The 16,023-nt window shown below is 57.3% G+C and overlaps 1 protein-coding gene across 6 annotated transcripts in view; it reads right to left on the reverse strand.

Annotated features, from left to right (window-relative positions):
* Positions 1-13,413, reverse strand: part of SYT7 (synaptotagmin 7) — a 58,869-nt gene extending 45,456 nt beyond the window's left edge. For all 6 annotated transcript variants that reach the window (XM_077861868.1, XM_077861866.1, XM_077861864.1 and 3 more), the window contains exon 1: positions 13,262-13,413. In XM_077861868.1, coding sequence (XP_077717994.1) covers positions 13,262-13,292 — 31 coding nt within the window. In that variant the 5' untranslated portion in view covers positions 13,293-13,413. The remainder of the gene's footprint in view (positions 1-13,261) is intronic.
* Positions 13,414-16,023: the final 2,610 nt, after the last annotated feature.

Below are 16,023 nucleotides of genomic sequence, written 5' to 3' on the forward strand. Positions count from 1 at the left end.
TGACTGCCTTGCAGCCACCTTGGAGCACCACACTACCTAGTTCACAGTGAAGACTCAAACCAGTGGTCAACCAGGGCTAAGTGAAAAACTTCTTGCTCCCTCTTCCCAGGAGGGTGGGATAGATCTGTTTAAACAAACACAGCCTTTTCTCCCGCTGTAGGGTAAGTCCTACCAAAATGAACACAAAGACTTGTAAACAGGCCTCCCTGAGGGCAAAGGCTCACCACCTCACAACCACTCAAATAAGAACCTTGCCCACAGCCCCTCTCTAGGAAAAAGTGGGAGTTAGGAGAGAAAGCCACAGCTTCTGCCCACTCCTGTTCCCTACTCCACAGGTGGGGGCTCTTTGAAAAGCAGATCTGCTTGGTGTTTCTAGGGACTGCTTCATATTAGCCTCACTGGGTGTAGAAATCCCTCTTTTCCCAAAAACAAACATCTAAGCAAATAAAACCACCTGAAGACAATGCCCCAAATCACTGCCTCTCTGGATCCAAGTAGGGAGTAAAGATAACAGTCTTTAATTACAGTACACACAGACAATATAATTTATTGAGCAACTACTATAGCCAAGAACTGCTGAAAGCTCTGCAAACACGATCTCATTTAAAACTATAACCCCTCCTCCGGGAGGAAGCATGATGGTCAGCATTCTACAGATGGGGTGAGGTCAAGAGAGATGAGGTGAGCTAGTGCAGCTGGTGGGTGTTGAGACTGGCACTTGAAACACATCTGTCTGCCTTTAATCTTGCAGGTTAGTAGGATCCACCTCCCCCTCCTTCTATGTTCTGGAAGCCTCACTGCTTCACCCCTCCACAACCCCTAATCTCATCTGAGAGCACACTGGAGGAACACAGTAACACTTCACAATCCCACAGCACTTTCCAGCTTGCAAAGTGCTTTCATAGCCATTGTCTGAATCAACCCTCATAATACCGAAGCATTCTTCCAATTTTAAAGGAGAGAAACCTAACGAAGAAATAAGTGGCTTGCCCCAAGTCACACAGTGAGCAGTAGAACCAAAACTCAGATGAAGATGGTAGTACTCTCAGCCCAGTGCTCTCTCTGTACTTCTGGGGTGCTGGGGGGAGGTCAGGAAGGGGGTCCAGGGGCTTCCTGAGATCCTGACCTGGGCTGCTTCCCTCCTCTTGGTTCCCAGGGGCCATCAGTTGGCTCAGCTCTACCTTGGAGTCTCAGAGTCTCGTTCTAAATGAATTTTTTTTTCCAGGCAATTACTTCCTACTAATTAGGAGGCAAGGCTGCCAGTCCCTGGGCCCTGGGCTGACCCCCTTTCTCAACTCACAGGGGTTGGGGGGTTGTTGAGATACTGATTAGCAGCACCAGCCACAGAAACTGCCTGGCTTGCCCCCATTAGCCCCATCATCTCTGAAGGAGACAGGGAAACTTTGAGGGCAGGGTAGCTGGTGGAGGAGTAAGGAGTGCCAAGGAACTGGAAGAATGGAGGTGGAGGTGGGGACGCTGGGGAGGGAGGGACTCTGAAATGGGAGAGAGCCAGGGTACAAGAAGTGAAGGAGCCTAGGTGTGCCCATGCAGAGTAAGAGAGAGACCTAGGCTCAGGGGCAGCAGGGGGAGCCAGGAAGATCCAGAGAAACAGGGATATTTCTTCATGTTGTAGGAAGAGAAAAGAAGGAATCTCAGGAAGCAGAGACAGAGGAGGGAGAAGAGATCTTCCCTCCGCAGAGCAAGGAAGAAGGCACCCTACAAAATGGTCAACATTCCTGAAGTGGAGGAGGCAGAGAGAGGGAGATACTGGGAGACTCTGAGAAGGGGAAGGAGAGAGGAAGGACAGGGAAGAAGGAGGAATTGCTGAAGGCAAGCTCTGGGGAGAAGGAGAGGAGAGCAGGGGAGAATGGCTGCAGTAGCAGTTCCCAGGGCCTCAAGAAGGGCTCTCTCTAGTCATTGTCCTTGAGCCTCCCCCAATGTCAGTGCCCAGCCAGTCGGACCTGCATGCCCTCCTACGCAGCCACAGGTGCGGGCCAGCATGATGGTAGGCCACCAGTCAGTGCAGATCCCAGATGCTCCACTCACCCAGGGCAGCCAGCTGACCTCCCTTCCTGTCCACCTGCCAGCTCAAGGGCTCTCCAGTGGGTTGAGCCAGGGATCCTCCGGGGTCACACAGCAACATGACCAGGAGGCTCTGGGACTAGGGGGTCCAGCCTCTCTACTTTACAGAGGGAGGACCAAGGACCCAAGAGGAAATGATGCTTCTCTGTTCCTATACCAAGTGGGTGATGAGGCCAGATGTAGAGGGTTCAGGGTCTAAGTTCCACTGATGGGTCCTGTTCCCTCCTGAGCAAAGCCAATAACAGGAGACAAAGACAGGTCTCGGTTGCTAGCAAGTCAGTCCCTGATTAATCTAAGCCTGCTGGAATGTGGGGTGACAGGTGGAAGGGAATAGGGGCAGCCAGGGGCTGAAAGAGAAGCAAAGGAAGTGACTGTTTAGGGAGCACTGGGTGGGTGGATTCTGCACGAGCTCTAACTGCAGCTAACATAATTGAACATTTACTAGGTACAGTGTTCCAGCCACTTTAGACACTGCATGCATGATCTCATTTAGTCCTCATGATTACCCTATAAAATATGTATACTGCTACTCCATTATAAGGAAGAAACTGAGACTCAGGAAGGTCAAGTAATTGGCCAAGTCCACAGGCTAATCGGTGGCATGTTTCTAATTCAGGCAACTGACCACTGCCCTGATGACCCATCCACCCAGCATTATCTGAAGATGCTCAGAACACCAAGTTCCCATGATCTCAGCCCAGCCCTGGCAGGATGCAGGCCCCAGATGCCAATGGGGTTACAGTCCTATGTTGCAGGACTTTCTTGTGGTCCAAAGTGGGGGCAGTATCATGAAGTGCTAAATTTGAGCAAGCCTCCATCTTAAGGCAGTGGAACCTGGGTTCCAGTCCTAGGTCTGCCACCAACTTACTGTGTGACTTTGGGCAGGTCATTTGCCCTCTCTGGACGTGATGCTCCCACCTGTGTCACTGAAGGGGGGACCCGATGAGAAGAGCTAACATACGCCTGTGGCTGACTTGACGACAGGAATGGTTCCAGCCAGTTTATATATGTCAACTCGTTGAGTCCTCCTCACAGTGCCCTGAAGTGGGTACTATTATCACCTCCCCTTTAGGGATGGGAAAATGAAGCAATGAAAGGTTAAGTGACTTGCTCAAGGGCACACGGCTAGTCAATACATGGTAGAACTGGGATTTGAACCCCATTACTTTAACATTTTTTAAAATTTTTATTTACTTATTTTAAATCATCTCTATACCCAACATAGGGCTTGAACTCATGACCTTGAGATCAAGAGCTTCATGCTCCATCAACTGAGCCAGCCAGGTATTCCCATTACTTTTGATCCCGAGCCCATGCTCTGGCTGCCACTCTGCATTATTTCCCTAATGAGTCTCTTAGGTGACTCGCTTGGTGCTCCAGAGAGGTCTTCCTATGTCCCTCTGCACAGGCATATATACCATCATGTCTCCACATGGGAAGCACACATTACCATCATGTGTCTGCGTGATACATGTGTTTGTTTATACTTCTACACCTGCTCCTGTGCTTTCACCCAGTTTCTGTCTAGAATAGCTACACTCACTCAGTCATACATATCCGCAAGCTTTTTGGCACCCAGGACAGGCCAATTCCGGCAGGTCCACATGCATGCACACGTATGTCCCCTTTCCTGGGCACCGGCTGACTCGTGGCAGGGGGGCCTGTGCCAAGCTTTAGCACATAGACACGTGGCAGTGACGTGGGCCGCCACACCCCTTCTCTTCTGCCCCCCTCTAGTGCTTGGGTGGCTCACACATCACACTGCACACCTGCCAGCACCCCCATCCACGCTGCCTTCCTCACGCCTCTCCCCTCACAGAAGCGGGCACCTCCAGGCAGGAAGCAGGCACAGGCCCAGCCTGGCTCCCACGGCCTAAAGATGCCAGCCAACTCAGGGGTGGAGAGGGAGAAAGAGCCATCGACCAGAGGCTCTGAAGGGCCTGGGTTCCACGGTTCCTGTCTGAGACTAAGCCCTCCCTTAGGTCGAGTGCCAGAGCTCCTGAGATCCAGAAATGGGGTCAGATGAGGGATGGAGGGAATCTCTGCCCATCGTGTCGGAGTAGGACTGTGGAGCCGTGAGGGCTTCTCTGGCCAAGTTAGCATTGCACCCCCCAGCACCCCATCCTGGTCCCTGCTCTCTCCTCCCCCTGCCCAAGCATCTTGGAGTTCTGGGTATTTTTAGGTCTCAGCTGACAGGCTGTGAAATCGCTTCCTTCGCACCTCCCCAACCAGGCGGGGGTTGGAGAGGGAGGAATGGGCCTGGGGGGGCCACACACAGCCGATTCATCAGGCTCCTCCAGGGCTGGCAGGTGCCAAGCAGGGAGTGAGGGGTTCTTCCCTTTCTCCTCAGAGCCTCCCCTTGACTGAGAGGAACCTTCCACTGAGCCTGCAGAGAGGGAAGGCGGGGTAGCTCCACCCTACTCCAGGGACCTGAGAACAAAGGCTTTAGGGGATGCCTCAAGCACTAAAGGAGGCACTGGGGATGCCCTTTGAGTCCAGCTCTGCAGCCAATACCAATTCTCAGCACTCCCTTCCAAGTGATGGGCTGAGAGACAGGCTGGCTCGGATCCCAGTGGGATTAGGGAGGCACCGGAGAGGAGAGCCTGGTGGTTAAAACCCAGGCTTTGGAGTCAGGCTGACCTGCAATCTCATCCCTGCTCTGCTGAGTGACCTGATGAGACACTCCACCTTTCTGTACCTCGGGCTCTTTACCTGTACAACCATGGGAATGGTATCTCCCCTGTGGGGCTGCTGTGAAGATGAGAGGAAATGCTGAGTGTGCGGACAAGGTGATCTGTGGACCTGCCAGGCCCTGCTAGGAGACTCTCCCTTGCCACCTTCCCTGACCTGCAGTTCCCTCCTAATTGCCCCTTCTCTGGGCTGCCTTCCTCACCATGATCCCTGAGGCGGAGGCCGACAGTTAATCCTGCCAGTATGCTCTTTAGTGTCCATCCGACCCTCATCCCCAGGGGAATAAATCCCCAGTTAAGATGGGTAGGCAAGGTAGACCATCCCTGCCTCCCTGCCTCCTGCATGCATATACATCACATGGGCACACGGACCCAAATACCAACACGTCCGTGTGCTGCCAGCGCCTGAGTGTGAGGGCGTTTGCCCTGAGACAAGCCCCCAGGGAAGTGGGAAGACATACCCAAGCCCTGCTGGGAATAGGCCCCTGTGCCAGGGGCCGTGGGCACTGAGAGGGAGGTGCCTGCCCAGTTGCCGTGGAGACAGATTGGCTCTGGTGGGGCGCTGGAACTCAGGCCTGGCAGCTGGAGTATGAGCTATGTAGCTCCTGCAGGGCCTGGCCTGGATGCCCATGGTATGGGGTAGGGTGCAGATCCAATCCCCAGGAGCACCAATTGTGTTCACTGGACCCCAGATCTGCCCACCTTGGAGCTACAATCCTCTCTGGAAGGCTTTCTCTGACACCCTATGTCCTGAGGTGAGCCCCCCTGGGGGTGTCCAAACACACCTCTCTTCACCTAGTACCCCCTTGACTGCCTATTAGCTGCCACAAGCTTTCCAAGGGTAGGGCCCAGTCCAGCTGGATGCTGCCGACACCTGGTGCGGTGCCTTGGACTCAGGCCTGGGCAAAGGTGGGGACAAATGTGTTAACCTAGGACTCCAGCTCCATATACCTGCCTGCCTCCAGGTTTCCTAGCCGCCACACTGCTACAGTTAAAGTTCTTTATAGAGATCTGCTTGAAAGTCATCCATGGCTCTCCACTGCCCTAATTTAAGAAAAACAAAAACAAAAACAAAAAACAACCACTTTTCCTGTTTCAGAATGCCAGGACTGGGTCGCCTGGTGGCTCAGTGGTTGAGCTTCTGCCTTCAGCTTAGAACATGATCTCAGGGTCCCAGGATCGAGTCCCACATCGGGCTCCCTGCATGGAGCCTGCTTCTCCCTCTGCCTTTCTCTGTGTGTCTCTCATGAATAAATAAATAAAATCTTTAAAAAAAAAAAAATGCCAGGACTTCCCTAACCTGGCCCAACACACCTTCCCCAAGCCTCAACTCCTGCTGCTACATGCTCCCCCCCACCAAGACCTCTCTTCTAGACATTCAAGCACTCATTGCTACTCCAGCTGAACAAGCCACTTCATATGCATGTGCTGCCCCCACCACACTGACCACCTCACCCCTGCTGGTCCCATGGCAAGCTCTTATTCTTCCTTCAAATCCCAAGGCCCTGGACTCAAAGCTCATGCTCCCGGGTCTGTTGATGTTTGCTGGAACCCCAAGCCGACTTCTAACTGCATGTTCCCCCTTCCCAGAGTGGTCTAAGGATGGAGGCGCCAACATGTGTCATGTGTTTAGGACAGCACCTGCCACACAGCAATCACTCAACACAGGTTTGCTGTTCCAAAGGTAACTGACTGACACTGCCTCAGGGAAGCCCTCCCCAACTCCTCCTCCACCAGGGTTGAAGCGGGCATGTCCTCCTTGGAGCTTCCAGAATCCTCATTGCAGACATCAATCACTTGGTGCAGGATAATGCTGATGACAGCTATCACTGGCTGAGTGTTTACCATGGACTAGGCTCTCTGCTAAAGATGTTTCCCGCCTTACCTTGCCTCATCCTGCAATCCTGGGAAATAAGAACCATCCCCATACCCATTTAACAGAGAAAGAAACTGAAGCCAGAAGAGCAGAGTAACTTGCTCCAGGGATAGAGCAGCAAGGGTCTCTGCCAAGGTTCTGACAGACAGCTCTTTGACCCCAGAGACCTAGCGGAAGCAAGCCCCTCCCTGCCGCATGCACACAAAATGCTTAGCACAGACAGAGTGCTCCACACATAAGAACCTGCTATTATTACTGTGCTCAGATTATCAAGAGAGGGAAGAAGGTGTGTCGGGTGACCCGAGAGCAACTTCCTTAGGGTGGACCCCATATAGAGCATGAAACCCCCATTCCAAGGACAGTGAGGGCTCTGAGGGGCCTTTAGGCTGCCAGGGGCAGGGGTCAGGACGGTGAGGAGGCATGCAGGGCCTGGCAAATCTGAGGGGTACTGGAGCGAGCATATGCGCCAGGGGGTGGAGCAGGCCCAGGTTGAGCAAGGGGGAGAAGGCCTGCTGTGTGCTGGCTAAGCTGGCCACCGCTCTCTGGCCCCGCTGACACCACCCATGGTAATGAGACGGATCCAATTTGTACCCAGGGCCCCGCTGGGAGCAGCTGCCGCCGCAGGGTTTGAGGTAATTTAATTGGACACATTAGCCACAGAGCTCTCCTCTCTGCTCCTCTCGTGCAAGGCCTCATGCGGGCACCCCTTGTGGCTCCCCATACCCCGTGCCACCCCTTCCTGGCTGTGGGCAGGGTACACACTTCACCAACCAGCACCGTGGGACCCCCACCTACTAGGGTTGACCTCCCTCCACCTCCTGAGGGGTTGAGAACCAGAGAGCCGGCTGGGCTCTGTATGCACCAAGTTCTCCACTTTCTTGGATGCAAGCAGCAGCTATGGGTGTCCCCTGGGGCTGGGGCTCAGACCTCTCCCTCCTGTCTCCTCTGATGGGCAGAACGGGTCATCCCCTTTCCCCACCCCAGCCTACCTGAGAGCCCCCAACTTCCTGCACTCCAAGAAGGGCACCAAAGGAGCAGGGCCAATATGGGGGTGGGGCCATCCTCTTCTCAGGGCTCTGGGGAAGGGGTGTGTACACACACACAGAATCAGACATAGTACACACACATAAACACACGCACGCACGCTGACAGCCCCACATGCTGCTGTGGAAATGCCCGGATCTGAACACACCAAAGCTCCAACACCCTCCCGTCCACACCTATGCATGCCCGCGCAGCCAGTTGAGGCCCTCCCTGCTCCCAGCAGATGGAAGCTTCAGAGACAGCCCAGCCAGCAGGTGGGAGGGTGTGGCAGGGGGCAGGCAGGGCCCCTGGAGGGCAGAGGCCCTGCCTGGCTGGGGATCAGGATAGGGGAGACGCCCTCCCCGCGGCTTCCTGTCACAGCTCCCCATGCACCTCGACACACCTAACTACAAACACTCATTAGCTGCTGTTTACAGCTGGCCCGGCGCTCAGAAGAGTGAGCAGAGCGCGGCTCTGACCGAGTCCAGCTGGCACTCATGCTGGCACGTAGGTACACAAAGCACAGTGCTTTCCCCCACTAGCCCCACCCCTCCACTGGTACTGCAGCCCCGCACGCTCCATGACAAGAATATATCAATTCCCCAAACATTCCAGCTCGTGACACAAGTCAGCTCCAGGAGACTCACCTCTTCCAAGGGGCCCTCCAGGAGGGGACTCCAGAGCCCCCCAGAGCTGTCCCGGCATGCCAGCCCACCTCCCAATCCAACTGGGTCCAGAATCCCAGGTGTGGGCTCTGGGCACTGTCCAGCACCTTCCACAGGTCCCATGCTGTCTGCCAACTCCATTCCAACCCTTAGGGAATTCAGCTGGCTGAGACCAAAGCCCTGCCCTCCAGACACAAGTTGGACAGGGCCCAGCAAGTCTGCCCTGACTGCCTAGAAGGTCAGGAACTTCCATGTCCACAGTACTGGCACAATCCTCCTGGCACCATGGGCTGGGGTTCCCTTGCAAGGCAGGCGGGTACCGGGCTGGGCCTGGCCCAGGCTGCCTCCGGCACCTGCCAGACCAGTGACCGCCACGATGGAGAGAGCTGACCTTACCAGCCTCATGTGCCACCTGCCAGGCACTGCCCACAGAGAGCTGGCTTCCCACAATGCTGCCCTGGCTCACCCAGGATGCAGGGGTGCCTGTCCGAGGAGACTGTCCAAGCAACACCCCTTCTGGCCAAGAGTCCCTTCCTGGCTCAGGACTAGGCCTCCCGCGCCCCCCAGGCCCTCCTCACTGCTCTTCTCTCTGCCATTTCGCAGCCTCACTCCCCTGGCAGAGGCAGTCTGGACTGAAAACAGTCCATCAGATTCAATAAGGATTCAAAATCCCTCAGAAAATAGAGGGTGGGTGGGGAGTGGGGGGGGAGGAAAGGTAGGGTGCCAGAGGGAAGGAACCACCCACTCCTCCCCTGCCTTTCCCTCAAGGCCTCCTGCAACGGCTGGGTTGTTAGGGGTGAGAGGGGATGGCCCTTGGCTGGTACGCCCTGTTGCCTTCCTTGAGCCTGAGCTCCCTTGAGCCTGAGCTTGGGGTCAGCCAGGGGCAGGGCCCAGCTGCCCAGGCCCTCACACCCACTTATTCCCCTGCCTTCCAGCTGTCCCTCACCTGTCACCTGCTGGCCTTCATGTTCCCAACACAATCCAACCTGCTCTAGCCTCTCTTCCCCCACTAGGAGGGGCTTCAAGGCTACCTCCCTCCCCATGGTCCCCCAGTTCTTGAGCACCCAGCCTTTCAGTCAAGCTGTTCCCACCAGGCCACCAAACAGCATGACCCAAGGCCTAGGAGGGTCCTGTCTCCACAGTGACACACAGCTTGGAGGCACTAGCTACTTTGTCCCAAGCCCACCAAAGCCATCCCTTTCACCCAGCGTTTCAGATCTGCCCAGCCCCAGGCACCCCCGTTCCGGCTGTGGCCTATTGGGAGATCATTAGCTTTTCAGCTCTAGATGGGGACCCAAGCCGGAGATGCAACCCAGAAAGGTCTATGACTGTGCAGGTGGGGTAGGTGGGGGGTGAGGGGGTAGAGGGGTAGATGGGCGTGGGGGAGAGTTTGACAGTGAAAGGGTCAGACAGAGTCAGGCCTCTTTGGACCTTCCCACTCCCCAGCCTTCATCCGTAATCCTAGTGGCCCCTTCAGCAGTACCCCGGACTCCTGCCCTACACATCACCCAATGGCCTCTGTCCTTAACTTGTGCCCAGGGGGTGGAAGGTTGGCCTGGACAATCTCATGGATCTTTCTTCCCCGAGGAAGGAGACCCACTGGGCCAAGGCCCCCCACCCCATGCAGTGTGTCCCCTATGCTCCCCGAGAATGACCTTTTTGGCAGAGTTGCTGTAGAGGACAGATCCCACTAACAGGTGGGACATACAAGGCTTCAAACACTGTTACCCCAAAGGACAAGCTCACAGAGGACTGGGAGCAGGGCAGGCAGCCTCAGGATCTGACCTCTCTCCCAGCACTGCTGCACTGGCCCAGACTTTCCCTCTCTGGCCTTGCTCACTCACTCACTACAAGGTCACCTCTCCCTCCTTCCCTCCTTTCCCGAAGCCGCCTAGCCAGCCCACTGCAACTTGCCTGCCCACTGCAACGCTGACCCCTGCAGGCCCGCTGAGGCCCTGCCTGGTCTGGAGCCGGGTCTGAGGGACACAGGGAAGCCAGGCAAAGCCAGCGTCAGGATGAACACAGGACGAAGGCTGACGGCAGGGAGAGAGCTGTCTGCCTCAGGGAGGGGACAGCGAGGAAGTTGCAGGCACAGGCAGGGCTGGGGGGAGTCCGGACAGAGTTTGGAGCAAAGCCAATGGCTGTGGGGGAGGGGGGGCTGGTCTTTGTTCTTCACTGGGCTCTGGCTTTTTTCCTACAGTCCCTTGCTTCAGCTGAGCTAGATCCCAGAAGTGCCTGTGGCTGTGGGCCCAAGTGGGTAGGGAACTCTGAACAGGGTCTTAGCAGCAGGCTGAACCCTGTAGAGATCAGGGTGAGTGTGCTGCGGTGGTGGTGGTGGTGGTGGTGGTGGTGGGGAGTACCTCGGGGACACTCTGGAACCAGCCCTGGGACACAGGAGAACAAGAAAACACAGGGGACAGAAAATTGGAAAAAGGACTGGGCCACAGGTGTTCCTGTGAGTGGGATGAGGGGATCCAGACAAACAAGGTACTGGCCCCTTGAGGACCAGAATCACACAGGAATTAATTTGCATAATCTCACTCCTGCCAGGTGCCAGCCAAAGGGGAGGTGGGAGACAGAAATGGGGGACACAAAGGCCTGCCTGGGGGAGAGGACTCTGGGGAGCCTGAGGTGAGCTGGGGCTGGGAGTAATACATCGCCTGGCCTGGAGCTGTAAGGATTCTAGGAGGTAGGCAGGGATGCAGGAGTGGGGTGAGGGGGTTCTGAGGCCAGACTGATGACTCTGGCCCCTCAGAGAGCCCCAAGGGACCAGGATCAGAGGCAGACTCTGACCCCATCCAGTCCAGTGGCCACACCAGAGAGAAGTGAACTTCAGGCCCAACCTGTCCCCAGCACTCCCAGCCCCTGCCCCCAGCCCCTAGCATTCCTGGGCCCTGAAATGGGGCAGAACAGGTCTCCATCCCAGAGGGAGGCTTGTTTGAGAAGGGGAAGACAGAGACACCCTGGGGGGCTGCCAGTATGCCAGGGGCAATGCTGGGTTGCAGGCCCTTTGCCCAGAGGATGCCAAGCATGTCAAGCTGGCCTCCATGGAGAGGGCAGAGGTGCTCAGAGGAGCAGTGATGTCATGGCGCCCAGGCGTGGGAGGAAAGAGGGAGGGAGAGGATGAGGGCATGGACCCAGGCCACTGGGCTAACAAGAAAGGGGAGGCTGCTAGCCTGGTAGGGCAGGGGGAATGGGAGTGTCCTCACTGCATCTCCCCTTCCAACCTCGCACCCTAGGGCTAGCCTCGGAACTAAGCTACTGGTTTCTGAGAAGGTGATCTAAGCCAGAGAACGCCTGCCTCTGCCCTCAGTCGAGTGCTAGAAGCTGGCAGCCTTTTGCGGGAGGATGCTAGGGTCGGTGGTCTGGGTTCAGACAGATGAAGCAAGGGGTCTCCAAAGGCAATGTCCCTTCATCCACCACCTAGAGGATGTTCATAGATGGGCATGAAGTTCCAGAGCTGGAGACTGAGTCTCTCACCCTTCTCCCCGAGCACTGAGTGGGTGCGATGCCTAGCACCCAGTGAGTCCTCCTAGTTGGCCTCAGTAGGCTGCAGTGATTTGATGGGGGTGAGGGCCCAACTCCTTAGAAGGCAGAGACAGGCTGAGGCTGCCCCTAGAGGGAAAACAAATGTGAGGCTGGGACGAGAGTGGACAAAGCTGGTGTCCACTGGACTGCCCTCAAAATCCTTGGGGATCTGGGGCAGCCCCGGTGGTGCAGCGGTTTAGCGCCGCCTGCAGCCCAGGGCGTGACCCTGGAGACCCCGGATCCAGTCCCACGTCGGGCTCTCTGTATGATGCCTGCTTCTCCCTCTGCCTGTGTCTCTGCCTCTCTCTCTCTCTCTGTCTCTATGAATCAATAAATAAAATCTTTTTAAAAAACTATTTTAAAAAATCCCCTTACACACACATCCCCTTTTGCAGAGGGCCTTAGAGCTGTCCCTTCCCCCAGCACCCTCAGCCCTCGGAGGTCAGCAAGCAAGCGGTAAGCCTGCAGGCTCTTCATTTGGGAGCAAGTCCTCGGGCTGGGGTGTCTCGCTTTTCGCATCACAGAGAAACCCAGAAGCAGAGACCCCGCTGACAGAATTGGCAGACCGGGGCGCGGGAGCGGGAGGGGGGGTCGGTGATGGGTCTGGGTTGGGGCGCCCCGGGGTGGGAGCTGAGATAGCCTGGGTAAGAGCTGCAGGGGACCTGCCTACAGGTGGGCACCGTGTGAGGAGGCGTCAGGAGCCCAGGGGGAAATGGCAGAGCAATTTCCAAAGGAAGGAAAGATCTTCGGGCTTGGCTTGGAGAACGGCAAGCAGACATGGGATCCTGGGCCACTCCCCAGCTCCCTCGGGAGAGGGGGGGGATGCGAAGGGGCGGCCCCTCCTCCCCTCCCCCGACGGGCCCGGAGTGAGTTTGGGGATCTTTGCTTTCCCCCTCCCCAAACGTGGGGGCACAGCCTGGCACCCCGTTCTCGCCGGTCGCTGTCTTTGCCTCCGGGCACTCCCGCTCGCCTCCTCTGGGCTCCTGCGGCTGCTCAGCCTCCTCCTCCGAAGCCCCCGCCCCTGCCCTGCCGCTGCGCCCGGTCCCCGCGTGCCCTCTAGCACCGGGTCCATTCACAGTGGGCGCCGCCGATGTCATTCTGCTCCCCGGTGCCCACCGCCTGGCCCAGGGCCGCCTGGGGTCCTCGCCCGCGGGCGGCCAGCGTTGGCACCAGGGGCGCTGGCGCTGGGGACCCGGGGCGCCTCGGAGGGCGCTGCCCGGCCCGCGGGGGCAGTGGCTCCTCGCTCGGCCACACACGCCGTCCTTGGGGGGGGGGGGGAGGTCCTTGTGGGGACACTGCGAGGCCGGCGCCGGGCTTGGAGCCTGGAGCACCCGGGCTGCGGGGCGGGGAGAGCCCGGGCTGGGGCTCCGGGAGGGCCGGCGCGGGGCCGCGCTTACCTGGGCCGGCCGCCTCCGGGTCCCGGTACATGGTCCCCCCGTCGCCGGCTCGCTCCGGGCCCCTAGAGCCGCCCGCGGCCGCGCGCTCCTCCGCCGCCGCTGCAGGGCATGGGGCTGGGCGACCCCCGGGGGCGCGTCCGAGGGCGGGGGCCGCGCGGGGCCGGGCAGAGCCGAGCCGCCGAGCCGGGGAGCGGGGGCCGCCCGCCAGCCCTCCCGCCGCCGCCGCCGAGCCGAGCCGAGCCGAGCCGAGCCGCCTCCCTCCGGCCTGCGCGCCGCGTGTGCGCGCCGGAGCGCGTGTGTGTGCGAGCGCGTGTGTGAGCGCGCCCGGGCCCCGCCGCCTGCACCCGCTGCTGCCGGCTGCCGGCCGCGCCCCGCACTGCAGCCCCGGCGGGAGGCCACGGAGCCCTCGGGTGCGCCCTGCGAGCCGGCGGGTCCGCGGCGCCCCTGAAGGCGGCAGCTTCGAACCGCGCGGGCCGGGGTGGCTGCCCCGCCCCCACCGTGCGAGCGCCCTTTGACTCCATTCCCAAAGGCGCGAAAATCCACTCCGGGTTTTCCGGCTGGCGGCGACTCGAGGGCGTCAGCTCGCGCCTCGGCCCAGCGGCGGCCCCGGCGAGCCGGGCTGGTGTGTGCAAAAACCAGGACTGGATTTTTTTTTGCCAGCGCTGAGCCTGGGCCCGCCACTCTCGCGGTTGCCTGAATCTGAACACAGCTGGAGCAGAAAAGACCGGGATCGCCACCCTCCGTGGGGGACGGGGCCCAGCGACCCTCCCCACTTCACCCAGCCTCAGAAAAGAAAACAGACCCTTTGGCCTCTGTTCATTTCTCTTCCGCAGACTCCTCCACTTCGCTCCCCCCTTCCCTTTCCTGGCACTTGAGTGGGTAAGGAAGACGTCCCCCCCCTCTTCCAACCCTGGGGCTCTCTTGGTTCTCTAAGCGCCTCTGTCAGTCCCGCACGGCCCAAAACAGGTGAACCCTAGAACTGGAAGTGTTTGGTTCTGGAGCAGGGAAAAGAAGGGACCCTTTCCCCCAGATTTTCAAGGCCTGAAACTGAATGAACTACTGGTGGTTTCGGGGGCAGAGACATCCCAGCACACACCCACACACCGAACCAACTACACCACCACCTCCCCTTACACACGCATACACTGGCACACAAACCCAAGAGATACTCACCCTGAAGCACTGTGAGGTAAGGGGCCCACCTCTACCCTAAACTGAAGGGGGTAGGCAGGAGGGTAGAGCCCTTGGTCCTGCTGCAGCATCCTGCCCTCCCCGCCACTGAAGTTGGAAGGTGAGCCAAGGTTTCCAAAATCCAGGATTCCTAACCCCACCCAGAGAAATGAACTTAACTGACTTTATACTGCACAGCTCACACCCAACCACACCTTCACTTTCCCCACAACAGGGTAGGCAGCCAGCACCCACAGCGACAAGTCTGTCTCCAGTTTCCCCCAATACTCACTCACACACGCACACAGCCCATACCCTTGAACCTGCAAGGAGCCTATTACACACACACACACACACATGCTCGGGCACAGGCACACATTCACCTCCGCCCACAGCTTTTTGGTTGAGAAACAGATAAGAAAATTCCCCTAAGGAAACCTCCATGAAGAGTGTTCCGGTGGAGAACAGATTTCCTTGGATTTAATGTTCTAATTAAAAAGGGAAGATAACAAAAGGCAGCCATAGATTCTAGCCCATAATTAGTCCCTGGCCAGAAATCTCAACCCTCATCCCTTGGTCAAGGGCCATCATGCTTCATATACGCTGCAGCCATGCTCACCCCTCTTTGGCAAACCCCAGGCAGCTAAGGCAAAAGGCTGGGACTCGAGGGTCTCCAGTCTAGACTTGTTCGTGCCCCCACCCCAGCCGCTTTTAGCACCCTAGCTAGTAAAGACCAAACAGTCCACCCCTTCCCATCCCTACCTCATGTTGTCAATGGGATCCACATAGAAAGGTTCCCTGCTGAGGAATCTTCCCATCTATCAACCTGAGCAGGATTCATCATTGAACCCAACAGATCTTTATAAGCGTTTAGGATCCTAGAGCTTCTCACAGTTGGTGGGGAGAGGACCTTTGAGAGGCCACCGCTCTGTGACAGAGGATGAAGATAAGACCTCTATAGGGGGAAAGAACTGGCCAGGGAGCTCAGGGCCCCAGAGCTAGTAGACAGGGAGCTGGGAAGAGAACCAGGAGGAGAACCTTGGTCCTGGCTCCAGCCTTTTGCCAACCACCACGAGATTCATGAGCAGACCCAGTGCTTGCCCTAATCTGAGAGTTGACAGGCTGTTCCTTTCAAACTTAAAAATCCCAATCTCATTCACTCCCAGGAGGCAGTAGTCAGCCATTGTTCCAGAACTTCAGAGATGGACAGTCCTTCAAATACACGAGAAAATGCACGAGATAAATCCCATGAGATGTCGCTGTGGAGATTGAGGCCCTGGAGCATTGGGAATCTCTGGGTTTTACTTCCTGCCTGCATTATTGACACAGGAAAAGCTCTGAAGACACCCTTTCTCTGGGCCTCCATTCACTTTGTCTAGGGGATGCAGAATCCCTGGTAAGAGAAAAGAATACAGATTTACATGGCCCTGCCATTCATAGCTGGGTGACCTTAGGCAGACTACTTGACACCCACTGGGCTTCAGTCCTCATCCATACCATGGAGACAAAAATACCACCTATTTGACTATTATAAACATTAAACGAGATGATACAGGAAGGCACTTCAAATGACACTTGGGACATAAAACATT

This window comes from Canis aureus, chromosome 21 (genome assembly GCF_053574225.1).
Source record: "Canis aureus isolate CA01 chromosome 21, VMU_Caureus_v.1.0, whole genome shotgun sequence".
Lineage (NCBI taxonomy): Eukaryota > Metazoa > Chordata > Mammalia > Carnivora > Canidae > Canis > Canis aureus.